The sequence below is a fragment of the Sus scrofa genome, chromosome 8, assembly GCF_000003025.6.
Source record: "Sus scrofa isolate TJ Tabasco breed Duroc chromosome 8, Sscrofa11.1, whole genome shotgun sequence".
NCBI classification, from domain to species: domain Eukaryota; kingdom Metazoa; phylum Chordata; class Mammalia; order Artiodactyla; family Suidae; genus Sus; species Sus scrofa.
In genome coordinates, this window is record NC_010450.4 from 19,545,736 (window position 1) to 19,572,147 (window position 26,412).

Below are 26,412 nucleotides of genomic sequence, written 5' to 3' on the forward strand. Positions count from 1 at the left end.
CAGGATGGAGAATGTGCTCTCTTGATGCCCCTTGGCACGCTGGCACACTTTGCTACCTTTTCTTTATTATACATCGTGTTCATGGCTCACAGGGGTAGGACCTGCCTTATTGGGCTGCGCAGGTCCAATAAATAACAGTTAAGAGCCTGACGGTGAGGTGCTTCATCAAGGATGGAAACTATTCGAGCACCTGGAGGGGATGGACTGTCCATCATGAGCTGAGCTCGTGGCCAGACCCCAGGAAGAAACAAAACACGACACGTTGCTTATCGTTAGAGCTTTATAAATCCCCAGAGCATTTTGCCCATCAAAGAACTGAGTCATGCTTTAATGACTTATATCCTCCCTTCTTCCTTTCCTTTCTTTGGTTGATTCTGAGTAAAAATCACCATTCCCTACCCTGTAAACACCAGGCCTCTCACAAGCATGCTATGTAATGATCACCATAAAAATAACTGCAGCCAGCATTTCCTGAGCGTTTGCTGTATGTGAGGCATTGTTTTTTTTCTAGGGATTCATTTAATCCTCCTAACAACAAACTGAGATAGGCTCTATCATTGTCTACACTATTATTACGAGGCCCTGGGTTAAGGAATTTGCCCTAGGTCCCACAGCTGGAAAGGGGATTAAAATGCAGACAGGATTCAGTCTCAAATCTCAAGCTCCATCAAACTGCCAAATAACCTTTAAATTGATACAAGTGTTAGGTATCTTTAAATTTCACACACACACACACACACACACACACACACAAAATAGACTGTTTCTCTACTTCTGAAAAGATTGTACACTTAAAACCTGAGATATTAGAAGAAAAGAAGAATATGACTTTCTAAAAGTTTAAAGTCTCTGAACAATGGCAAAATAACAAGATTAAAATAAAGTGCGGGGTGAACTAGGGGAATGTTTGTATGCAAGGTAATAGCTTAAGGCTCATCATCTATGGGCCAAATGTGTAAAGAACAAATTATACTTTAAAAAAAAATCTGAACTCCAACAGATAAGCAGACAAAGAGAATTCATGTAAGAACATATGAGGAGTAAATTATCTTAGAGAAGAATATGTAGAAGTGCCAATCCCCAGTAGCCGCTAAATAAACGCAATTTAAAAAATATGGAAGCATTACCTTATCATCATTCAATTATCAAAATTAAATCATGAAAACATCCAGCACTGACAAGATTTCAGTTATCTTTTTATGCTTAAGCACTGCTTGGTGGTGTATTAATTGGGAAACAGTTTCAGAAAGCAAGTTGTTAATATACTATTACTACGTAGCCATAAAACCATTTAGACTGTTTGACTCAGTAATACTACCTCTCAGATTATAACAAAATGATTCAAACAAAAGCAAAAGATGGAAATACAAAAATGTTCACTGTGGCACTCACTGTAATTGCAGCACAATGGAAGATGACTTTCATGTCCTCCTTAATAGACTCTAAATACCACGAAGGCAAAATATTTCACTCTTGTGTCCCCACCACTAAGCAGTGGTTCCTTTCGAAGCTCAGCAGTAATGAACCCGACTAGTATCTATGAGGAGGCAGGTTCGATCCCTGGCCTCGCTCATTGGGTGATGGATCTGGAATTTCTATGAGCTGCAGTGTAGGCTGCAGACGTGCCTGGGATCTGGTCCCATGGCTGTGGTGTAGGCCGGCAGCTGTAGCTCTGATTTGACCCCTAGCCTGGGAACTTCCATTTGCCACTCTGCAGCCCTAAAGGAGAAAATAATAATAATAATAAAAGACATGGCAGATGGCAGAACCTACATACACGTGCCAAGTCATTGGATACATCAGCAAATGAGAATAAATGTCCACCCATAAGATAAAACTTAGTAAACTGGAGCTCCCGCTGTGGCACAGTGGGTTAAGAGTTGGACTGCTGCAACTCAGGTTGCTGCAGAGCCAAGGGTTTAATCCTCAGCCCTGCATCCTGGGTTAAAGGATCCCGCATTGCTGAGGCTGTGGCTCGGAATCCATCTGTGGCCCGGGAATTTCCATGTATTGCTGGTGAGGCCCTTTCAAAAAAAAGGTTAATAAATTACAGTCTACCAACTCAACAGAATGAGGGCAGCAGTTAAGTCAAAGCTGCAAACACTAGGCGATAGAATGTACACGTTTGTATAGTATGTGAGAAGGGGCAGACTTTTCAAGCGGCCGGTGTGCTCTGGTTGCTGTTACAGTGATCCTCTTGCCTGTGGCCGGGACTAGAAAGGGATACGAAGACTCAAGGACTAAGGCCCCTGACATGGAATTGTGGGTGTGTTCTCCGATTTTTTTTTTCTCTTTACAAATTATTCTTTAATGTTTTTAATAACATTATCTTTCAAAAAAATTAAAATCAGAATTAAGAATTAGGTCCAGGCTGGATTCGGAGTAACAATTAATATCATCTAGGGGAGTTTGGCTCTCTAGCCAATCCTTTGAGGCACCAACTCTTATTTCCTTCTGGAAGAAATAGTAAGAGAATAGATCCTGTCCACTGAGCATGAGCAGTGCTGGGCTCCAAACATGTCACCTCATAACCTAGGAGGTTCACGAATGAGAAAACAAAGACTCAGGGACTGCGTGACTTGCCATGTATGTATTTCTATGAAGGTGACAGAGATGTGGGTAAAAAAAAAAAGTACCTCCTTAAAAAAAAAAAAAAAAGACCGAGTAGGCATAAGATTCCAACTTTTGTTCTGTGATCAGATCACAAATCACAATGCCACACTGAGAGAGGGGAACACAGCTATTCCAGCTGCCCTCGTGAAAGAGCCCTGAGAGCCTCACAGGGAAAGCCGACTGGCAGATGCAGAAGGAACGAGAGAAAGAGAAAAGGGTCGTTAGCACCCGGCAGCTGTGGCAAGATTTACCGAAGGAGACGAAAGTCAGGGGGCAGGAGTCTGGGGGGAAAGAGAATACTCACATCGCCACAAACGATCTCCCCAAGAAATCTACAAATCAGAAAGAAAAACCCGGCAGAAACCACCTTCGCCGAGGGACTGAGATCAACCTCACCAGTAACGCGACATCCTGACGTCACGAAGGCCTCATATGACACAGTGAGAAGGACGCATGGCATCCAGGCTCTTCTTACCCCAAAGGCAGAACCTCAATCCATTCATAAGAAAGCAAAAGTCAGCCCCCAAAATGAGGGACATTCTACAAAGTATCTGACAAGTATTCTTCAAAGGTATCCAGGTCATGAAAGACAAGCAAAGATAGAACCTGTTCCAGATCGAAAAAAGACTAAGGAAATAGGACAAATGAAATGCAATGCGGGACCTTGGGTGGGACCCTGAGACAGAAAAATAATCTTAGTGGAAAAACAAGTGAACTTCAAATAAAGTCTCAAGTATAGTTAATCCAACCAACATGGATTTCTTAGGTTTTTTTTTCTTCTTTTTTCTTTTTAGGGCTGCGCCCACGGCATATGGAGGTTCCCAGGCTAGGGGTTGAATTGGAGCTACAGTTGCCAGCCTACACCACAGCGTGTGACAAGGCTGGATCCTTAACCCACTGAGCAAGGCCAGGGATCGAACGCACGTCTTCATGGATGCTAGTCAGATTTGTTTCTGCTGAGCCACGATGGGAACTCCTGCTATGCAACTTTTCTATAACTCAAAAAACATTCCAAAAGAAAAGATCCTCCCCCACCAAAAAAAAAAAAACAAAAAAAACAAAGGTCACCCAGAGGAAAGTCCTGTCGCCAAAGTATTGGCCCAACTATGCAAGTAAACTGCTTCTCATTTTGACCGTTTCTGATTTCTTGAGTTCCTACCTAGTGAGTGAGTTTGATGGAATCTGGTAGAAAGACTCCTGGGTTTGGCTCCAGAAGACCTAGGTTCAGGCTCTGGCTGCTTCACCTGTTTGGCACTGAGCAACTTACCACCTTGTCACAACCTTGGTATATAATCTCCACTATAAAATAGTCTCCATTCCCACGAGATTGCCATGAGAATGGCATGGCCAATACAGTACATGTTCAAGAAAGGTGCGCCATTCCGCTGAGAGTTGTCCGACAGGTGCTGGAGGGGCTCATGAACCTGGATGAGAAGTGACTTTGCAGAACTGACGCACACACAGACAGCTTGGGAGGACTCCCAACCACGCAAATGAGCATCACCAGCAGCTCCTTTTTGTTGCTGTTTACCTGGGAATCTCCATCCAGAGCTGCTTGGGCGTACATCTGCACAGACAGCTCCAGGTCTTGGGACTGGTTTTGGTGGCCGTAGTAGTAAAGGTCTCCCATTTTCAAATAGGCTGCAGGACAAGAAGCACAGGCTCGTGGGTGAAGTGGTCTTATTTCAGATCGACATTTTAAATGATCGGCCCATTGGCATGACTGCAAGGGAATTTGAATAGGGATCCATCTTTAGGGTTCCCTGATGTCAGAAGGGGGAAAAAAAGGTTTTTGCACTGGGTACCCCCATTTCTAGACATATTCTTTTTTTTTTTTCTTTTTTGGCCACCCCATGGCATTTGGAGTTCCCTGGCCAAGGATCAGATGTGAGCTGTAGTTGCATCCTACACTGCAGCGGCAGCAACGCTTAACTTGGGCCGGGTATCGAACCCGAGTCTCAGTGCTCCCAAGACACCGCCAATCCCACTGTGTTACAGCGGGAACTCCTCTGGACATATTTTCTTGCTTGGCTGGGTAGCTCTCCTGATGGGTCTCTTGGTGAGAATCACAGTCTGCACCTCACAGTCCAACCAGCCAAGGTGGTTTGGGGCACCAAGATTTTGCTGCCTGGGTCTGAGGACTGACAGATAGGGTTTTTTTTTTTTTTTTTTTTTTTTTTTTTTTCACTCTGTTTAAGCTATATGTTTTATTTTCCCTCTGAGAAAAAAAGTTTTGTTCAAAAGTGTATGTATCATCATTCAACGTCCAATGAGCAAAATAGAATCCTCTTCAGGTACTTCAAAAGCAGGATTTTAAAACTGGGAACCAGTTACCAGGATGTTGGAAGGGTTGAAAGGGCAAATGGGGAACAGCAGGTGACCCAGAGATGAGCAATGCCAGAAGCTACTACGTTCCTAGGGCTGGGGGCCAACTGAGCTACAGAGGAGAGACCTCCAGGCAGGAGCTGGGGCCATGGAAATTGCAGCCATGGCCAGAGACACAGCCCAAAGCAGAGAGAGAAGGGGAGAAATACTTGGCTTCTCACTTCTTCCCACCCTGCACTTTGCTGCCAGTGACTCCTATTGGCTGAAATTAATCAAATGCCTCAGCGCAAAGCGGTCTGGGAACTGTAGTTCCTGAGGGTCTGTTTCCTATCAGAGCAGAGCCAGGAAGACAGGGAATCTGTCTGAGGGCAAAAAGGCAGGTGACTGGCCCAGGGAGTCTCTCCAGAGTAGCTGTCTCTTTTGAATCCCTGCTGATTCCTTAGAAATGCCGGGTCCAAGCATTTGATGGACAGTGGAGGAAGAGAAGTACATTGCTTGGGGCTGAGAGCAGAGTTTAGGCAAGATCTTAATAGCTGAGATTTTTCACTCTCTTTCTTAATTGTTTAGAAATATCACACTTCACACAAAGCTGTTAGATGTTCCCTGTTACTAAAGATTAAAAGCCTCCAATGGTTCAATTTAGCACCCGTTTCTCTATACATACCAAATGAAGGAGCATCGATTTGAAAAACAGAGAAATTATAGTATCTCCAAACACAATTAACACCCAAGTATCTCTTGGCCAGGTCCTGAGGGGGCGAAGGGGGAGAGAAAGTTAACTCATTAATATTTCTGCCAAGTGGCTAATTTTGCCTCCATAAACCCCAATTCATTCTCCTTAACCTTAGAGCTTCTATCTGAGAAGAATACATTTACTTACTGGCCTCTCCTCACAGATGTGTGCTAAATTTGTCTGTGACACTTCAATTCCAGTTTCTGCTGCTAAAACATAATACAGCAAAGCTTCGTGCCTAAAAATAGATGATTAATAATAAACTTCACATAGTGGCTCTTACTAATATTCACAGAGGGCTTTACAGCCGCACATAAGAGGGCACAAAATAAGCATTTTTTTAAAACCACAAAATCATGAATTTTTTTTTTTTTAAATAAACACTGTTGTTAAAAATACTGCACTGATTTATTTTCTCTCTTAAAGGCTGAACTCACAGATAAGGTTGGGGAGCTGGTTGGTACAACAGCTACCTCTACTGGCCGAATGCTATGTCGAGGGCTGGCTGGGGAATAGTCTATTAGCTTTTGGTCCTTGAATCCTTCCATCCTCGCTTAGAGGAGATAAGTGGTATTAAGAAAAAGCGCTGCGCTTTCGAGTCCTGTTTTGTGAAAGGCTTTATGGGGCTTAGGATTCTGAACAAGCTTAATTAAAGCTGAGCTTTTGTGGTACATTAAAAGTTTGGCAAAGGAGAGGCAGTTTACAAGGGGCTTGATACCAATGGCCAAAAACACGTCTGAAAAAAATAACTGTTTGACACCACGGGTAATTGAATGATTGCAAAACAATGAGACCACTTTTCATCTGTTGAAAGACTGGCACCCAATTCATAATACAGATAATGGTAAGAGCTTGGAAGAGCAGATAATATACTCCTATAACCACTGCTAGTGAGAAGCCAATTAATGCCACGCTTAAATGGGGAGGGTCTTAAGACTGTACATGCCACCTGGCCCAACAGTTTTTGCCTCATGAGGGTTATTCTACAGAAACAATCAGAAACATGTGCAAGGAGTCATGGCAACAGAGGTCGTGGTGGAGCTGTTTATGTGAATGAAAACAATTTTTTAAAAAATCGAAAAATCGGTGACTAGTTAAATTAATGGGACAGCTCCTTTCAGGCCAGGCCATTTAAAATGATGTTGAGGAAGAGTATTCAAAAAAGTAGAGAAGTTCCCATTGTGGCGCAGTGGTCAATGAATCCGACTGGGAACCATGAAGTTGGGGGTTCGATCCCTGGCCTTGCTCAGTGGGTTAAGGATCCGGCGTTGCCGTGAGCTCTGGTGTAGGTTGCAGACGTGGCTCGGTTTGCATAGCTGTGGCTGTGGCGTGGGCGGCGGCTATAGCTCTGATTAGACCCCTAGCCTGGGAACCTCCATATGCCATGGGAAGCGGCCCTAGAGAAGGCAAAAAAAAAAAAAAAAAAAAAAAAAAAAAAAAAAAAAAAAAAAAAAACCCAAAAAGTAGAAAGATGTCTATGCAAAATTTTCCATGGGCTGAAAAACAAAGCAGGATCAAAAACAATGCAAAATTCCATTTCTGTAAAACAAAAATAAAATTGAATATACACGTGTACCCACATACACACATGTACAGGTACATATACGTAGAGAAAAAAACCCCAAACCCCCAAATGATCTACCAAAATGCTAACAGTACCCATCTCTAGGTGACGAGCATGCAAGTGATAATTATTTTTTTGGACTTATCTGATTTCCTCCATTTTCTTTGCGTTACTCATTTCATGAGTTGAAAATTTATCTTAACCATAAAGAGTTGTTTCTAAACCTTTTTTATTTTCTCATTTTCAGTAGCTGACATTAAGAACTCCTTCTTAATCTTAGCCCCATCTAGGAACTGGTTTAAGCCAGGGCTGGGGAGGCTGGGCTGGGGGAATAAGGATGCAGATCTGAAGGCATCTTTTCTACACGGTCAAAGCAGCTGCTGGCAGCCTATCCCCTGGGGACAGACAGAGGTGACGGGGGAGGTCAGATCAGGACAGGCAGACCTGCAATCAGACCTGCGGCGGGTCACGGCCATGTGGCTGCTGAGTGTGCTGATTCTCCGCCTCTGAGATACTCAAGGAGGCCGACCAATTAGTCATGACTCACGCTAAAGAGACGAGCTGGCTAAGCAGCATCCCCAGCACAGACAAGCCAGATGACAAGTCCGCAACTGCAACAACGCAAGAGACCCCCAGGCATTTTCTCACACAGCCTGCAAGAATCATGCTTGGTGACAAGAATCCTCAGAGCACACCCCAGATGGAGGACGTGTGGGGCGGGCTTTGCAGGACGTCTCCACTGTTCTGTGGTGAAGTCCGGTTCCAAAGCATGATCATTTCAAGCTTCTTGGAGACACGTGGGTTTGCACCTGTGCCTCAGTTTCCCCCAAAGACGGATGAAGGAATGAGATGATTCCAAGTCAAATATCAGGCCAGCAGCTTCTGCTGCCGGAACTGGATGGAATGGGGCTCCTGTGACTGCAAAGTAACAGGGCAAGTTTGTCCTCAAGAGCAGTTGGACAGACTGTTAGAATTGGGAGGGGGTGTGTCAAGGTTGACACTTCCTGTAAGAATAGAGTGACTATGATAAAGCTTTTCTTTCTTTCTTTTTTATTTTATTTTTTTCCAGCTGCGCCCATGGTATTGGAAGTTTCTGGGCTAGGGATCAAACCCACATCACAGCAGCGACCCGAGGGGGATTCTTAACCTGCTGTGCCACAAGAGAAATCCCAAGAACAGATTCACTACGAAAAGTTTATCAAGACAGTACCTTGCCTCTAAAGCTACTTGGGTGACAGGGGAGGGAAGAGAAACACGTTTTTAAGGAAGATTTCCACGGTCCGATTATTGCGTAAGCCGAGAGGAAATGTCACAGAATTCTCAAGCGTTTCCTTTGAGGAGGCACTGAAATCACCCGGCAGAGGTCTAAACGCATGGATATCAATAGAAGCGCTGCACAGAGCGCCACCTCTGGCTTCCATCTTGCAGAAGCCACGAGCAGAGGTCGTGGACCCCAGACCTACCACCAGCCGTGTTCCTCCATGGAAGGTGATCTCTAGGCGGGGGGTCAGAACGCTGAAGACCAGACTTTCTCAGCTTATTAAAACTTCGGACACACGACAGACACCCTTGCAGAAACCCCACGTGCATTCAGCTTCCCCGCTTTGCTCTCACTTCATTGTGTCTCAGCTGAAAGTGTCTGTAAGTATTAACTACAGGTATTTCTATCCCTGTATTCCCAGGACACACATTTACTCAGCATTTGCTCCGTGCAGGAAGCCCAAAGATAAACCACAACACTCTACGGTCCTTCTGCGAATGTCCTCAAGGTTTAGGAAGCCGACCAGGGCATCCAGCTCTATTTCCAATGCTCTAAAGTGCCCTGGGCCATCGTTCTGATGGGCGTGGGTGCGGAGAGAGGGGGTTCAGAGTCAAGAACGACTTTAGAGGCACGTTTGCTACCCGCTCACTTCTGACTCAGCCCATCCATTTACAGAACATTTATAATGCTGCATTGTAATCTCCCACCCTTTGGCTGCTTGCTGTGAATCGTGAATTTGAGTATCTCTGAGCGGTTTCTCAAACAATTCTATTTTTTTTTTTCTGTGCTCTTTCCCATCAATGCCTGAAGCAGCTCAAACTGGAAAGATTAAAAAAAAAAAAGATCTGGGGGTCTCAGTGGAATTTAGGAACCCTGCTCTCTGGCAAAAAGATGAATCTCTTTCCAGTGGAATTCTGCCTGCCTGCTTGTCTTGCCTCGAGCTTCCCAGAATCTGGCTCACCTTCTGGGTTAAGTGTTTGGGGTATATTTTAAGACAGAGGACAATAACACACAGCCCACGGATAAGACACACAGAGAGGTGAGGCGGAGAGAAATGAAACATGACAGGCGGCCTCTCCTTAGCCGACTTCTCCTGGTGTCCAAGGACAGCCTGAGGCACGACAACATCTCCCATGTAATGCCTCTACAGCAAAAAGCCCTTTTCTCAACCACGCTCCTCTTTTAAACTATCCCATATAAATCTTGGAACAACCCAGAAAAGCACAAGCTCATCAAACTGACACATGTAATTTGAAAATAACGTCCAGAATAAATTCACTCACGGAAAATGAAAAAAGGGGAGGGCCCTGGGACACTGACGGCTGATTTAGTTCTGTTCCAGCAAGAGAGATGGTACCCCCAAAACACCACGCTGTGGTCTGGGGAGGCCAACGCTCATATAGTTCCTATTTAACTCCTGAGGCTCTTGGAGGCTCGGAGAGAAGGATGTGAGCAAGCATTTTGTCTTAAAGATATTTTGGCAAAGATAATCCCATCGTAATGGGTACTGGGTGTTTCTTCCTGTTAATAGGAAACGCTCTCAAGTCCAGGTTAAGACATATCTTTAAGGATACTTAGCATCAGCCTCAAGACTGGCAAAGACATGGAGACACAGAAATGTATAGGTGGTTGACAGGCGTGTGACTTCATAAAACACTTTGGAAAACAGTTGGCATTATCTTGTAGACTTGAACTTATGGCCAGGCTGTGACCCCACTCCTAAGCTTATATTTTAGAGAAATTCTTCGTGTATGTGCCGGGATAGACATAAAAATATGTTCATGGCCATGCTGTTCTTAAAAACAGCTTAAAAAAAAAAAAGGGAAACTGCCCAAACGTGTTAATATGAGACTTGGTAAGCAAATCGTGGTATAGGACAGCAACAAAAATGAATGACCTACAGGCACATGTATCAAAAGATATGAATCTCAGAAACATCAGGTTAAGTAAAGAAGAAAAAAGAAGAGTTGAAGAATTATATAGAATATGATTCTAATGATATGAAGCTCAGAAACAAGTCAAATGTATTGCTTAGGAATATATCCATATAAGCAAAACTATAAAGCAAGCCTGAGGCAGAGCAACAACAGGACCCAGGATGAGGGTTTGTTCTCGTTCTGGGGGAGGGGGTAGGAGGTGGGTTCAGTCTGGGAGGGAAACGAGGGGGGCTATGACAGCTCTTTTTCTTAAGTGGGGTGGCGGGGTTACAGGTGTTCATTTTATTGCTATGCTTTGGGATTTACATGCATGTCACCATTACTGTGGGATAAAAGAGAAGACAACTTGCCTGGCTCAAGCCACAGCTCCACCTCAGAAGCTCAGCTCCTTGAACCTGGATTCTGAACTCGCTCCCCCTTTCAGGCCCTCCCTTTGCTTTGCCATCATTCACAGGTGTTTGGTAAAGCATCTCAGAACCCAGCTCTGTCACGTCACTGTCCTCTCCCCCAACTACTGATGGCTCCCACTGCTTCACAAATTAAGGAAAAAGTACATGACCCGCTATTCAAAATTCCACAAGGCAGCACCTCGTTGGCCTTGTCATGTATCACTCCCTTGTACAAATTTTACCCTCAAGGCAAAATTTGGGTGACTTGAAATTTTCTAGGCACACCCAGAATTTGTCATTGTCTTTGCTTTCGTTCCTGTGATTCCCTTCAGCAGAAGTGCTGTTCTCTGCGTGAGTAAATGGAAATTCCACCCACCCCCTCAAGGTCATATCATCTGACCTCCATTACAGAGGTTGACCTAAGTCCCCCAAAGCAGGTGGCACTTTTTCTTCCTCCAAATCCCCGATGCTCTTTCTATCCTGCTCAGGGCTTCTGAGTTACAGTTGTTCTGTCTCTTTTCCTTACTTCATTCTCTCAGTAGTTTTTTGCTTTTTTTTTTTTTTTTTTTTTTGTCTTTTTGCCATTTCTTGGGCCACTTCTGTGGCATATGGAGGTTCCCAGGGTAGGGGTCGAATTGGAGCTGCAGCTGCTGGCCTACCACAGCCACAGCAACGCCGGATCCTGAACCCACTGAGCAAGGCCAGGGATCGAACCTGCAACCTCATGGTTCCTAGTCAGATTCGTCAACCACTGCGCCACAACGGGAACTCCCTCTCAGTAGTTTTTGGGTACATACCTTCCAGGTGCCCCTGGGTGCTAGGCACTGGGATACATGTTGGAGGGCAAGCAAGTAAAGAGCAATCAGGACCCAGGCAAGGACAAAAGGGAGGAGGGGCTGGGCAGGATTTCTGGGTTGAGGGAACAGCAAGTGCAAAGGCCCAGGGGTCAGAGAGAGTATGGGCATCTGAGAAACTACAGTTTAGCACGAGAAAGAGATGAGGTGGCAGATGTCCCCTAGCCCTTCCTGTGGCATCCTAGGCAGCTACAGCAGGGCACCCTGCATTTAAGGTAAGATCTCAGATACTCAATAAGATCTGCTAAACTGAACCCAAACTCCCCAACAGTGTAGAAAACACATAACTCCCCCCGCCCCAAATCAACTGTGAAATGGCTGAATATTCTAAAAAGGACAGCAGGCCACCAAAACCTTAATTCCTCTGACCTTTACAGCAAATGTTCCTGCTCTTTTTGCTGTGGCATGCGGTGGGCTTGATGTGGGATCTCAGTTCCCAGACCAGGGATTCAACCTGGGCCGCAGCAGTGAAAATGCTGCGTCCTAACCCCCAGACCACCAGGGAAAGCCCGTTCACAGCAAACTCCTTGAAGTGCTTCATGACGTTCAGTTCAAAAGTAGGCAAGAAAGCTAAGCTATTAGCAGATACTCTCATTATGGGAAAAAGTGTTAGGCTGTGTGTGTGTGTGTGTGTGTGTGTGTGTGTGTTGGGGAGTATTTACAGATGTGCTGTCCCTTTTGGAAAAACCCCACATATAAACACTTTGCTATCTGAATGCTTACTTTCCCCCTAGACGTTGTGGGGCGTAGAGGGTGGGAAATTTGGAGAGTGAGAAGCAGAAATGAGCAAAAGTCAGATTTGGGAGTTTTCTGAATTGAAGTTCACTTGGGAAACAAGATACAATAGCCCCTAAATTGGAAGGTATAACAACTGGAAAAATGATCATATCTTTAAAAAATGTTCTGATTATGCAGACTGAGGCCACAGATAATAAACTTTCACAGGATGATAATAATAATAAGCATTTTTCCTCAGTGCTTTTTTTTTCCCACCAGGCTCATTTTCCCTGCATTCTCTCATTTGAGATTCTCATTCACTGAGGTGCTATCTGTTGATTACATGGGCACCCATGGACCAAAGAAGAACATGGTATTCTTTTGGGCTTCTATTTTCCTTTTTAATTAAGGTTCAGATCAGGGTATGATAGATGATGTGTCTGGTCTAACGTCCCTGAGGCAGTGGCCCAGCGGGCTGTGTGCTGATTTACATATCCTTTTTCGGTATTACAGAAATACCTGGATCCTTTCGGCTATAAAGGAGCCAGGAAAATGTGGCCCAAGGAAAAGTAAGACGGAGTGCGAGGTCCAACAGAAGAAACCAGGAAGATGGACTCAGGTGGAGTTTGGAGAAGTGTGCCCTTATTTGCAAAATCAAGGAACTGCAAATGGGAGGCGTTTACAGGTGCTTATGGGTGGTGTCTCATTCCATCCAGCACAGGTGAGATTTGAAAGGGGGAGCCTGTTGGGCTGTGACACTGAGGCCTGGTGGGTGACTTCCAGCAATCCTGGGCTCCTGGTCATGGAAGAGACAGTAAAATATTGATGAGGAGGAGTTCCCTAGAGGCTCAGTGGGGTGAGGATCTGGCATGATCACTGTCGTGGCTTGGGTTGCTGCTGTGTGCAGATTCGATCCCTGGCCTGGGAACTTCCACATGCCATAGGTGTGACCAAAAAAAAAAAAAAACCTGATGGAAAGATGTCGCCTGAACCTGCAATATATGGCTCTCACGCCTTCCCACGAACAAGGTGGAAATCTTAGCCTTTCTGCGGCCTGCCGGTGAGAGGCAGAGGGTCACCTAGGATCCCCCGTGCTGTCCCAGACTCTGAACCCGGGAAGAGTGAGCCTCAAGGAAGAGAAGTCAACGTATTCCCGTGTCTCTCAACTTGATGAATGTGGACGCTCCCCCTTGAGAACTAATTTTTGTGTATAATTAAACATGGAAATGCTATGTTTTCCAATCAACAGCCAATCAGTCAGTGATACTCTGAATATCATTACTGAGAGGCTGTGATTTCCCTGCAAATTGCTTTTGTGGTTGCATTTTAAGACTCCATCTCTGAAGACTACACCAACAGATTGAAAGGTAAGGGCTGAGACAGTTCAGCCTAACTTACCAAGAGCCCTCCAGGTAGGCGTTGAGGCCTTTGCGAATGACGTGGCCCAAGTAGCCGTTTTTCTCTGCCACGTGCTTTGCCCATCTGAAAAGGAAACAGCAGAGAAAATATCCAAACTGTGGCAAATTAAATAATTGCTTTTTACTTCATGTGATTTCAATCAATCCCGTTGGGGGAATATTTTGCTTGTTAGAATTTTTATGGAGCAACAAACCAGAACTGAATATTAAGAAGGTAAAGAAAGATACATTTTGAGAGCCTTGCATTCAATTCCCTTTCTTTCTTTCTTTTTGTCTTTTTAGGGCCGCACCCACAGCATATGGAGGTTCCCAGGCTAGGGCTTAAATAGGAGCTACAGTTGCGGGCCACAGCCACAGCCACAGCAAGGAGGGATCCGAGCCACATCTGCGACCTACACCACAGTTCACGGCAACACTGGATCCTTAATCCACTGAGCAAGGCCAGGAATTGAACCCGCAACCTCATGGTTCCTAATCGGATTCATTAACCACTGTGCCACGATGGGAACTCTAAGAAATACAATAATTAAAAAAAAATACTTGATTAACATGAAGGAAGGGCAAGAAAAAAGAATTAAAGTACAAAGAATAGATGGGACAAATAGAGAATGAGTGGAGTAAAATGGTAGATTTAAAACTAAATACAGCCATGTTTACATTAAATGTAAATGAACTTTAAATATACCAATTGGAAACCAAAATTGTAAGACTGCATGAAAAATACACAAAGACCCAATTACAGGCTGCTTACAAGAGACACGCATGAAAATTAAAGGACAGAGAAAAATTGAAAGGAAAAGGATGGAGAAAGACAGCACATGCAACTGTCATAAAAAAAGGCAAGTTTAAGTAAACCAACTTCAGAAAAAGCAGACTTTAAGGCAAGGACCATCAACAGAGATAAAGAGGACACATTGGAAATGATAAAAACGTCATGAACGAGGTAAAGCAACTCTCTGCCTGTACGATCCATTATATACTCAAGATGTATACTGCAAAATGGGCAGACTTGAAAAACCTAGATAAGCATACATCCACAATATGACACTTTTTAATTTCTAATTTTTTGCTTCTTTTAGGGCCGCACCAGAGGCGGATGGAGGTTCCCAGGCTAGGGGTTCAACTGGCGATACAGCTGCCAGCCTGCACCACAGCCACAGCAACGCCACATCTGAGCTGTGTCTGCAACCTACACCACAGCTCACGGCAAAGCGGGATCCTTAACCCACTGAGCGAGGCCAGGGATCGAACCTGCAACCTCATGGTTCTTAATCAGATTCATTTCCACCGCACCACAATGGGAACTCCTAATATGAGATTTTAATGCACTTCTTTCAATAACTGATATAAGAAGAAAAGAAGTCAGAAAGTATATGGAAGATCTGAACAGCACAATTAACCAGCTTGATGTAACTGATATATATGTGGAACACTGTGCCCAACCAGTCCAGAAAACACACTTTTTTTCAAAAGACGATAAAGGCTATGCTAAAATTGACCATATGCTGATCGTAAAGCAAGCTTCAACCCATTTCGAAGGACTGAAGTCATCCCAAATGTATTCTCTGATCTCAGTGGAATTAGGCTGGAAACCAATAACGAAAGGATAATAAGAAAATCCATGAAACTTAAGAATGTTTACACAAAATTTCCTAACTAATAATGATAAAAAGCCCCAAGTCTAAATCCAGCTTCATCACTGAGGTCAGGGCAGATTAAATTTGCTCTCGAATGTCCTGGGAAAGATGACCTTTAGGGGAGCCAGACCATCAGTGTGCAAAGGGTCTAAGGCAGAGGTCTTCAAACTTTTTCTGTAAAGGATAAGATAGTAAGTAGTTTAAGCCTTGTGAGCCACATGTGGTGTCTGTTGTACTACTTCATTGTTTGTTTTACAATCCTTTAAAAATGCAAAAAGCCTTCCTAACTCTTGGGGCCACGCAAGATGGGCCATGGGCCACATGTTATCTGTGGGACATGGTTTGCCAACTCACGTAAAATAGCTTCAGATATGCAAGACCTCAAAAATGTGCCTCCTAGTTACTGCTCCTCAGGCAGCTACTGTAGGAGATGCTCCACCAGCAGGTAGGCGTCAGCGAGGGAAGAGAAAGAAAAGGGATCCAGCAAAGAGGAGAGCCCAAAAGATGGAGACAAAGGGAAAGGGAGCCCCACAGTGATGACAAGGTGAATTTCAGGAGGACGGCTCTTCCTGAACCAAGACTCCAGGAGAGATGGTGCCAAGAAAATTAAATGAATGGAGCACCTGATGGATGCAGACACACTGAGAGGAGATTCAGATGAATCAAGGAGAACGCGGAGATCGAGTCATAGGACACGAGACACAGAGCGCTAAGCAAATAAGTAACCATGGTTACTCCATAGAAAACAAAAAGCTAGTCAAGAAAGAAAGAGTAGACCTAGTATACCATATGGCTCAGCTGCGAAGAGCGCTAACTGGTCATAAGAATATAAATCCCGATATGGATCCAACCAAACTCGGAGTGGGGGGGCTTACTGGGAGGATGGGAGAGGGCAGGAAAGCACGAATGTGCAGGGCAGGAGGCGGCAGAGTGAAACGACGATGCCTTTCCCAGTGATGCATCGTTAGACCATGCCTATAATGAGTAGAACAAGAAACAGTGGTTTCCGGAGTTCCCACTGTGGCGCAGTGGGTCAAGAATCTGATTGCAGAGGCTCACTGCAGAGGCACAGGTTCAATCCCTGGCCCAGAGCATGGATTAAATAAAGGATCTGATATTGCCCCAGCTGGGGCATAGGTCACTGCAGTCAGATTCAGCCCCTGGCCTGGGAATTCCCATATGTCAAGGGTTTGGCTGTAAGAAAGAAATTAAGGAGGAGAAATGGGAGGAAGGAAAGAAAGAAAGAAAGAAAGAAAGAAAGAAAGAAAGAAAAGGAAGGAAGAAAGAAAGGAGGAAGGAAAGAGTGGTTTAAGCAGGTGATTTAGACATAGAGGTGATTGAAAAAGAAATAATTAAAAGATGAAAAGTGATTTATTCTAGGAAGCGGGAAATGGAATGGGGGTGGGGGGGAGGCAGACGGTTCCTGGTTTGTCTTGTCAAATGATTTTTTAACATTCTGAACAAAACTTTTGTTTTAAATTTTTGTCTTGTCAAATGATTTGGCTCTGTATGTGCAGGTGTAACGGATAAAAATAAAAACGAAAAATATAAAATGCCAAAAAAAAAAAAAGAATAAAAGGAAAAAGAACTCTGTTTTCTTGGGCATGGGGAATAGTGTCTATGGCTTTGCCTTCATTCGCAACATCTGATGGGTTCTTACACCACAGCCTTCTCGGGATCTCGAGGGAAGGTCTCCAGGTTGCCTGTGATATAGTAGAGCGAGCACCACAACGTTCCTTCTATGTGTCCGCCTTGTGCAGCCTTATGGAAATATTCACCAGCTAAAGTCTGTAAAGAGATGAGCACACGTCACGCTCATGAGTCAGAAAGCCTCCAGGGCTGGTTTTAGCAGAGCTGAGGTAGGGGAGTACTTAGGGGCTGATACTGTCACAGGCTTATAACTACAGATACTTTTTCTTTTTTTTTTAAACCAAGTCAAGTTCCAGGAAGACAGCCAATCCCAGAAGCTGGCTTCTTGACCTGCTAACCTTGACCGCAGCTCTTCTGCAGATGGGTTACCCAATACATCAGATACCGTGACACCACGAATATCGTTGTCATCTCATCGGATCCTCACATAACCCCCTGCCAGCTAGAGACAATATTGCATCAAAAGTCACACCGGGTGCAAATGCAGGCATTTGCTTTCGTAACCTTGCTTCATATCTTTTTTTTTTTTTCAAACTCAGACGCAAAAACTGCATCTCAAGTAGGTAGGTGAGAATTAGAATATGACAATAAAAAAATCCCTGCTCGCAGATGTGTGGGAGGGCTAACAGATACTGGCGGTGCATAAAAATATCCAGCCTCCTACATAGTCAGGGAGAGGCAGAGGGAAAAAAGAAAAGAAAACAAACACTTAGATGAGTGTGTGTTCGCTGACTACTATTATTTCCCGCAGGCTGTCATTTTAAAGCATGGGATTTGGAGTCAGACACATTTGGGTTCAAACCCCAGCTCTGCTCCTTGCTCTGTGACTTTGAGCCCGTTAGTTAATCTCTCCAACTAAGAGAAGAATTCGATTTTTGCAAAACAGAAAAACGTGGCTTCTGAGAGTAACTGGCATGAAAGTTTGTCATGAGGATTAATTGAGATAATACATTCTCGAGACTTGGTATGGTGCTTTATAAAGAATACTCTTCTGATTTCTCAGCCTGGTATCTGCTGCCAAAGCTTGCCCGTCCCCTACATGCCCCCTCCTTTCTTCCCTCCTCAAGAAATGCCCAACACTCTGGAGTCATCCTGACTGCTCTCCCACACCTCCCACCTCACATCCAACCATCAGCCGAGCCTGTTGCCTTGACCTTCAAAATACATCCAGAATCTACTCACATCTTAGCCCCCCTTCTGACATTGCCCATCCTCTCACTTGGATTCCGCATTAACCCCCTCCGCCTGCTCCCGTCTCTCTCAAGCCCAGTTTCCACCAGAAGTCAGGGGGAGCCTTTTATTTTATTTATTTTTCTTTTTAGTGTCACACTTGCGGCATATGGAAGTTCCCAGGCTAGTGGCTGAATTGGAGCCAAAGCTGCCAGCCTACGCTACAGCCATAGCCACACCAGATCCGAGCCACACTTGTGATTTATGCTACAGCTCACGGCAATGCCAGATCCTTAACCCACTGAGCGAGGTCAGGGATCGAACCTACATCTTCATACACACTAGTCGGGTTCTTAACCCGCTGAGTCACAACGAAAACTCCAGGAGGAGCCTTTTAAAGCCCAGTGTGCGACTGCCCTGTTCAGAGCTGTCCCATCCCGCTGAGAGCAGCTGCGTGGTCACAAGGACTTGGGCACCTGCCTCCTCGAGCTCATCTCCACACACCCAGCCCCCCACCCCCCACCCCCGCTGCCTTCTCTGCCCTCGGCTCTTGCCCGTTGGGCCTCCTTGCACAAGCACGCCAGACCTGCTGGTTTCTTCTCAGAGCTTTTGCCCTGGCCATTCCCTTTTTCTAGAATGTTCTCTCAGGGATTCACAAGACTCCCTTAGGCATCTGTACAATGTTGCCTTCTCAAAGCAACCCTTTCTAATCTCCGTTATAAAACAGCATCCCCCAGTCTCCACCCTCCCGAGCCTCCTTGTCCTGCTTTATTTCTCCCCATAGCACTTCTCTCCGCCTGCCCTCATACCATAGGCTTGGTTATTATTTGTCTGTCCCACCGGAATGCTAGCTGCCCCACGCAGGGGTTACTTTGTCTGCTGCAGTATCCCTGTTGCCCGCAAGAGCGCCTGGCATAGGGTGGGTATTCAATTAATTTGTTGAGTGCTATGGCGTTCGGATTATAATTATCACCATCAATATTGTTAGGAATAATGAGGGGCTTCCATTTCACACAAGGACCAGGTCCTGACTCCACTACGTGAGGTAATCGTTCAAAGCCTCAGTTGCTTATTCTGTAAAATGGACATAAATAATAGTAACTATTCCAGAAGGTAGTTAGGATGACCCGGGGAGGGTTTGTGAGTGTCTGACCCAGAGGAGAGGTGCAGCAAACACTAAAGATTGCCAGTGTTTTTTACATTATTGTTAAACCTGCTGTCATACCAGGCAACCCTATCTGGAACCAGCTGTCTTTGCTTCCAGTAAGACCAGGCATGAATCTCCATTCTCCCTCTCTCTCTCTCATTCTCACCTTGCATCATCTCCCTCTTTTCTCCCCAGCTCAGGCCTCCTCCTCCATGAAGCCTTCCTGCCTGCTTCAGCCTTCACGGTTCCCCTTTCCAGAACTGTCTGGGGCGCAGCAGTTGGCACACCCTTGGCACTTGGCTAATGCCAGCCTTTGCTCTTCATTCTCTTGTCTTCCTAACTGAGCCCTGGAGCCCCTCAAGATCATGGTCTGGGTCTTGAGGGGGTGTGTGTACCACCCACGGGGCCTCGTCTGGGCTGGGCAGACAGTACACTCCCTTCCTGACCCCGTGATTGGCCAGCTGCCCAGCTGGTCCCAAGTCCTACTCACGTGATTCCTTCCAGGAATTCCGGGGAAGATGCCATCCAAATACAGGACTCCAAGATTGTATGATGCATCTGGGTTCCCCATTTCTTCTGCTTTTAACCAGTACTTGGCTGCTTTGGCATAATTTTTCTTGAATTTGTGGTAATACCAGCCCAGACCATTGACTGCCTGATGCAATCCCTAGATTTCAGAACAAGCAAGAAATTATACTTTTTTTTTTTTAAATGAAACCTAAAAAGAATCAATTGTTGTGAAAGCCTCCTGCCTAAACCTGAGCGAAAACCTTCCTTGTCTCCTTTTGGGGGGCAGATGGCATTAAAGGAACGCTAAGTGCTAGAAAACACGCGGCCGCCTCCGCATCCTCCCAGGAGGATTTCTGCCGGCTGCTGCAGGGCTTGCCGCCTTCTGGCTCGACCGTGACGCTGGCCCCCAAAATCATCGCTCAGCCTCTCTGGGCTCTTTCGTAAAGCCGGGGTCTGCAAAGGCCTCTAATGGCCCTGCAGTATCAACAATGCCTTGAAATTCAGGAGCGCTCAACGGAGACAGGAAGCCCGAAAAGAAACCTGCCCTGGCCGGGAAGGTTTCTAGGTAACCTGCCAGCCCATCTGTTGATGATTCTGCCCTGAACACCAGCAAACCCTTTGTGGGAAGCAGCTGCAACAGCCTACCTGGGACTGCTTAGCATCCTGCCTCTGACAGGTAGAGGTGGGCTGAGGCAGAGGGGAGGGTGGTGGAGAAGGGAGGGCGCTTTCAGGGCTGTGTCTAAACCTGGGGCTGTACCAGCAAAGGGCTGGTTCGTGTGAAGCTAGTCTCAGGCCTGGTTGTTCTTGCTGATTCACGCTCTCAGGTGCCCGCCTCTGCTCGCCACAGGTGCTCCCACCTGCTTCTAGGCGGCAGCCCCCTGCCTGGTTGTTGAAGGCTCAGGAACCCTGCAGAGGTGTAAGTGTGCAAACCTGGGTATTCAGGGCACTCATTGCTCCTTTCCTGCTGCGTCCATAAGACCACGGACAAGCAGAGGGGGGAGAAGCACACAGTGAGTGCCCTGGCACCTGCAAGACAGGTAAGTTCAGGCATGGAACCAAATCTCTTTCGCCTCCCCTTTCAGACGTGATGGGGCACATTCAGGATGATACGGCTGTAGACATGCCTCCCCTTTCAGAATTGAGGGACCAGTTCCCCTTATAAAGGATGCCAGGACCCCAGCCTGAAGCTTCTTCAAGTCTGCAATGGCTCCTAACACAACTTCCTCCTAGTTTTTATGTTAGATTCCAGACTCCAGGAAGACCAAGAGGAAGAAACTGATAAGGCCCCTTAGAATAGATGCTCCATGGAGTTCCCGTTGTGGCTCAGTGGGGAAAGAACCTGACTAGTATCCATGAGGATGCAGGTTCCATCCCTGGCCTTGCTCAGTGGGTTAAGGATCCAGGGAGGCAGCAAGCTGCTGCAGAGGTCACAGATGCAGCTTGGATGTGGCGTTGCTGCGACTGTGAAGCAGGCCAGCATTTGCAGCTCAGACTCAACCCAGGAGCTTCCAGAGGCTGTGGGTGTGGCCTTAAAAAAAAAAGAATAGGTGCTCCATGAGGGCAGGGATCTTCCTTGTCTCCTATGCACCTATGTTAGTACTTGGAAGTGCTCAATAAATACTTGACCAGTGAACGAAAGCCAGCCTTGGAATGCAGGTGACACGCAAAACGGAATCCAAATCCTCCACCCTGAGGGTCCAGAGTAGGGTCCAGACTGGCAGAGAGTGGACACTTGGGATGGGCTCAGTGCCATGGATCAGTCACAGCCGCATCCCTCCGGAGCCCCGCATGGTACCAGAGACAAGGCAGTCTCCTGAGAGATTGCAGGATGAATGCATTTCCATGAAGTCACAGCCCAGGCCATACCACAAAGTGACAAGAACCAGCTTGGGAACAAGCCTAGGGAATAGCCATCAAAATGGCTTCTTCAGGGCTCACCTCCAGAGGTTTAGGGTTTTTTCAAAGATACCTGTCATCACCAAAAATACTCTAGAACTTTCTGTAGAAATTTCATTGGGACCCAGATCAGGAGCTCCACAAGAAATCTTATTTTATTTCATTATTTTTTTCTTTTCTAGGGCTGCACCCGCAGCACATGGAGGTTCCCAGGCTAGGGGTCGAATTGGAGCTACAGCCACTGGCCTACACCACAGCCAGAGCAACTCGGGATCTGAGCCGAGTCTGTGACCTACACCACAGCTCACGGCAACGCCGGATCCTTAACCCACTGAGCAAGGCCAGGGATCGAACCCACAGCCTCGTGGTTCCCAGTCGGATTCATTAACCACTGAGCCACAACGGGAACTCCTTGTTTTATTTCTTAATGCTCACACCTTATTCTGGACAGCTGTATTCACAGATTTACTTTCAAGTGACTTTGAACTAATTCTCCCAAATCAGACCTTGTGCTTCATCACAGGGTTTGACAAAGAGGAAGGGTTTAAAAGCTCCCCGTGGAGTGAATGAGTGAGCATATCCTGTAACTCTTTTAAGAATTTTACCACTCCAGGTCATAAAATTGCATTCCCTCCAGTATTCATCTACAGTCTGTGAAAAATACATGCCAAATAAAGCACTTTACACAACAATTCACCACCAGCATGGCTAAAGAGATGCAAATTTCACACCTGCCAGGAAGCCCTGTGCCTGCCTCGCTTTCAGGTGCTCTGGAATCTATGCCCTCGGTGGCCACCATTAAGCTGCTTTTCTATTTCTGCCCTATAGCCTGTCTCAGGGTGGGAGCGGGCCTGTGCTTGGGGTGGTGAGGGGGGTTCCATTCTCCCGGCTCGCTTGCCAGGAGACCACCTAGGTGGAGAAAAAGCCTTAGGGCTCTTACTCCACGTTGAACTTCCTGTTCTACAAAAAAAAAAAAAAAAAAAAAAAAGGCCTGCTGAGCTCCCTAAAGGAAGGGAATGAGGAAGAAAAATCACCAAGGTTACTCTGGGAGTCTTGGTTGATGGGGCAAATATTAGCAGCCCTGGGGATAAAGCACACTCAGGAACCTGAAGGGCTCTCAAGGACCTCGTGGAGGCTGTAAAATTACAGTGGTTTCTATGGATCCATTTGTTTGCAAATCTGTCTGCAGGCACATGGGAGTGTGCCCGTGTGGGTGTCACGCATTGGAGGTGTGTTTGCATGCAGAGAAATGTATGCAGGTGTGCATGCATGTGTGTGTGTGTGTGTGTGTGTGTCTCACAAGCGGTATTATACCTTCTACTCTGTAGTGCCAATATTGAAACCAGTTGGCTTGACGATAACTTTGAAGAGTCAAGAGTGACAAAAGGAAGATAATTTCCTAAATCGGGCAATACCCTTGATAGGCAGCCCCTTTATTAAAGCCCAGAGAAGCAAATGAGCTCTGGATACCACAGAGTTAACTTCAGAGGAACCAGGCTTTGGTTTTCCTGATTCAATGGCATTTATACCCATTGCATTTCAAGGAGCCCCCACTGCCGCCGCCGCTCGTTATCAGGGCAGCCTTTGATTATAATTTTAGCCTTGGAACAAACTTGGTCTGAGTTCTACTGACTGGCAAGTGAGTTGGGCTTCTGAATGCTGCCATCCCCATTGTGCAGGTTTCTGTAGGAGTTGTAGCTCAAAAATGACTAACCACTGCAAAGCCAGCGACCCCTCCCTCCCCACAGCTTTTTATTTTTTTTATTTTTTTCCTTTTTAGGGCCGCACCTGCGGTGTACAGAAGTTCCCAGGCTAGGAGTGGAATCGGTGCTACAGCTGCCCGCCTACACCACAGCCACAGCAAGGCGGGATCCAAGCCGCATCTGCAACCTACACCACAGCTCACGGCAACGCTGGATCCTTAACCCACTGAGAGAGACCAGGGATCAAACCCGCAGCCTCATGGATCCTAGTCGGGTTCATTACCGCTGAGCCAGGATAGAAGTGCCCCCTCCTCCGCCTTTCTACCTTCCTCAGAAGGCTGGCCATTTACTCGCCAGCGACTCGTGAGAGCGTGGGTGTGTGTGGCGGCAATGTTTCTGTCTGACAATATGCTCAAGTGTTACCTTGGAAGCTGCTTTCTTCATCAGCTCTAAGGCAAGCCGTCTGTTCTTTTTCACTCCTTGACCCTAAACAACGATAAACAGCCATGATCACGAAGAAAATAAACCCAGAGTGCACACAACACTATCACACAGATCCGTCAGTATCCGATAAATGATGCTTCAAAATAAAGCCCCAGCCTTCTCAAGTAAAAACCTCATCTTGGAGATTTCTATAGGCAGAACCACGATCCCGGCATCCTTATTGGATCACCAACATTCATCACCGTTATTTTGCTTCATTTGTAAAACAGAGGCAATAAACCTCACGCTCTCAGCTTAACATCCATACCAAACCCCCCGTTTATCACCCACTGGATCACATTTTGGTCAATCCACAGACGCTGTTGGGAGAAGCCATGGATAAGGTGGTCCTGGTGGCGTTTCTCTGGGGATTATCTAGGTGGCCAGCCAGATAAAGCACTTTATCTGCGTTGGACAGTCAAGAGCTTTTAGGCTGTCCTTTGCAACCTTCCAGGGTCCTTGTGGGAGTCCCCACAGTGGCACATCAGGGCTTCAGAGCCAGCTCGAGAGCCAGCAGTGAAGGAATTGGCTGCCTGAGAAGCTGACAAGCTGATAGGGTTCCTCCAGCAAAATCAAGTTTTTCCAGCAGAGGTGGTTTGTACGTTACAGGGAGAAACGGCTTTGGGGATTCTCGTTATAAGAAAGGAACTCTGGATTCCACACTGAGGGATCTGGAGGACCCCGTGGGAAGATGCTGGGTCTGAGGGTGGGCAGGAGGGTCTCCGGAGGGCTCTCGGACCCAGGTCTGACCGTGAAGATGGCAGGCAAGAGGAGAAGGATGCAAACCCCAGGCTTCCAAGCTCACTTGGAGCCTGCTATTGACTCACACCCCCCAGAGTCCTCCTGGTCTCAGACTCAGCACTTGACAGGGTCACATGTAATATAATGTGAGACGATTTTTCAATGAATATGGCTCTTAACTCAACTCCAGCTGTGGTGCTGTCATTCGCATCTGAGAAATTTGCCCACAATCACACAGCGAGTTATAAGTAGAGGCAGGATTTGAATCCAGTCGGGTAGGCTCCAGAGACCAAGCTTATAAATGCCATGCTATGTCCTGTAGATTTTCTTTCTCTTTTTTTTTCTTTTTTGGCCACACCTGCTTGCTATGGAAGTTCCCGGGCCAGGGATCGAATCCAAGTCACAGCTGTGACCTGTGCCACAATGCAGCAGTGCTGGACCCTTAACTCCTGTGCTGGAGAGGGAACTCCCTCCCCCGTGTATTTTCATTTCTATCCCGAGAAAGATAAATGTTTTGTAACTTCTTTACAGGACACAGAAACCATGCTGCAGGATGTGTTTGTCCTTACAGTTTTCAGGACCCCCAGTAAAATCGTGACTCCAAATCGAGGAGAAATTACATACACGAAAGTCGGATTTCCTCTAGACTTTCACTTACCTATTTAATAAAACCGATGAGCTGCAGCAAAGTGGAAGATGAAAATATTTTTCAGAAGTGCACCATTACTTCGTTTAATTAGAGAGGAAAGGGAAAAGGACGAGAAGGCTATTTGGAGTAACTGGATGGAGCAACGAGACAACCTTTTTGACTTCAGGGAAGCATCAGAATGACCAGAATGCTAGAACGTTAGAACCTGACTGCACTCAAAGTCTATCTTCTCCAACTGCTTTGTTCCAAAGGAATAAAACCAGGTCCCAGGAGTTCCCGTCGTGGCTCAGTGGAGACAAATCTGACTAGGATCCATGAAGACGCAGGTTCCATCCCTGGCCTCACTCAGTGGGTTGCGGATCCAGCGTTGCTATGACCTATGGTGTAGGCCACAGACAAGGCTCAGCTCTGGCGTTGCTGTGGCTGTGGTGTAGGCCAGCGGCCACAGCTCTGATCTGACCCCCAGCCTGGGAATCTCCATGTGCCACAGCTGCGGCCCTAAAAAAGAAAATAAACAAACCCCAAAGCAAAAACACGGGGCCCAGAGAGGTTGACTAACCTCACAATTGGACCAAGAACTAGAATTCAGATACTCCGATGTCTAGGCCAGGGATTTTCTGGTACCACTACGTAATCCAAAGTGGGATGATTTCAGGCACAAAGGCTATACACTACACAGAAATCTGAGTCGTACTGGAAATTGCTAAAGCGAGAGAAATGCCAAGTCCTGATACAGAGTAAGTGGTCGATAACTACCCACTGAATGAATGCATGGGGGACAGTGGCTGCTGTAAAAGTCGAAGCTCCATCCTCTCGTGGACGTGAAATGGGATGGAGCTGACCGTCTTGCACAAAACTACAGCCATCATTGTGGCCTCATCTTTGAATACAATAAACCCCCAACCCCCACAAGACAATATGCCAAGTGTACCTTACTGTTCCTCACTTTGGGGATATTGGGAATATTCGTTTTGGTTTTTTTTTTTTTTTTTGTATGTGATTCTTTGACGTGGAA

At 46.1% G+C, this 26,412-nt stretch overlaps 1 protein-coding gene across 1 annotated transcript in view; it reads right to left on the reverse strand.

Annotated features, from left to right (window-relative positions):
- The window catches only part of SEL1L3 (SEL1L family member 3), a 115,334-nt gene that overhangs the window by 11,285 nt on the left and 77,637 nt on the right, over positions 1-26,412 (reverse strand). The window contains 7 exon segments of the mRNA XM_021101079.1: positions 4,145-4,254; positions 5,603-5,687; positions 5,819-5,909; positions 13,792-13,875; positions 17,109-17,236; positions 19,906-20,082; positions 23,948-24,010. Of these exon segments, the coding sequence (XP_020956738.1) occupies positions 4,145-4,254; positions 5,603-5,687; positions 5,819-5,909; positions 13,792-13,875; positions 17,109-17,236; positions 19,906-20,082; positions 23,948-24,010 (738 nt within the window).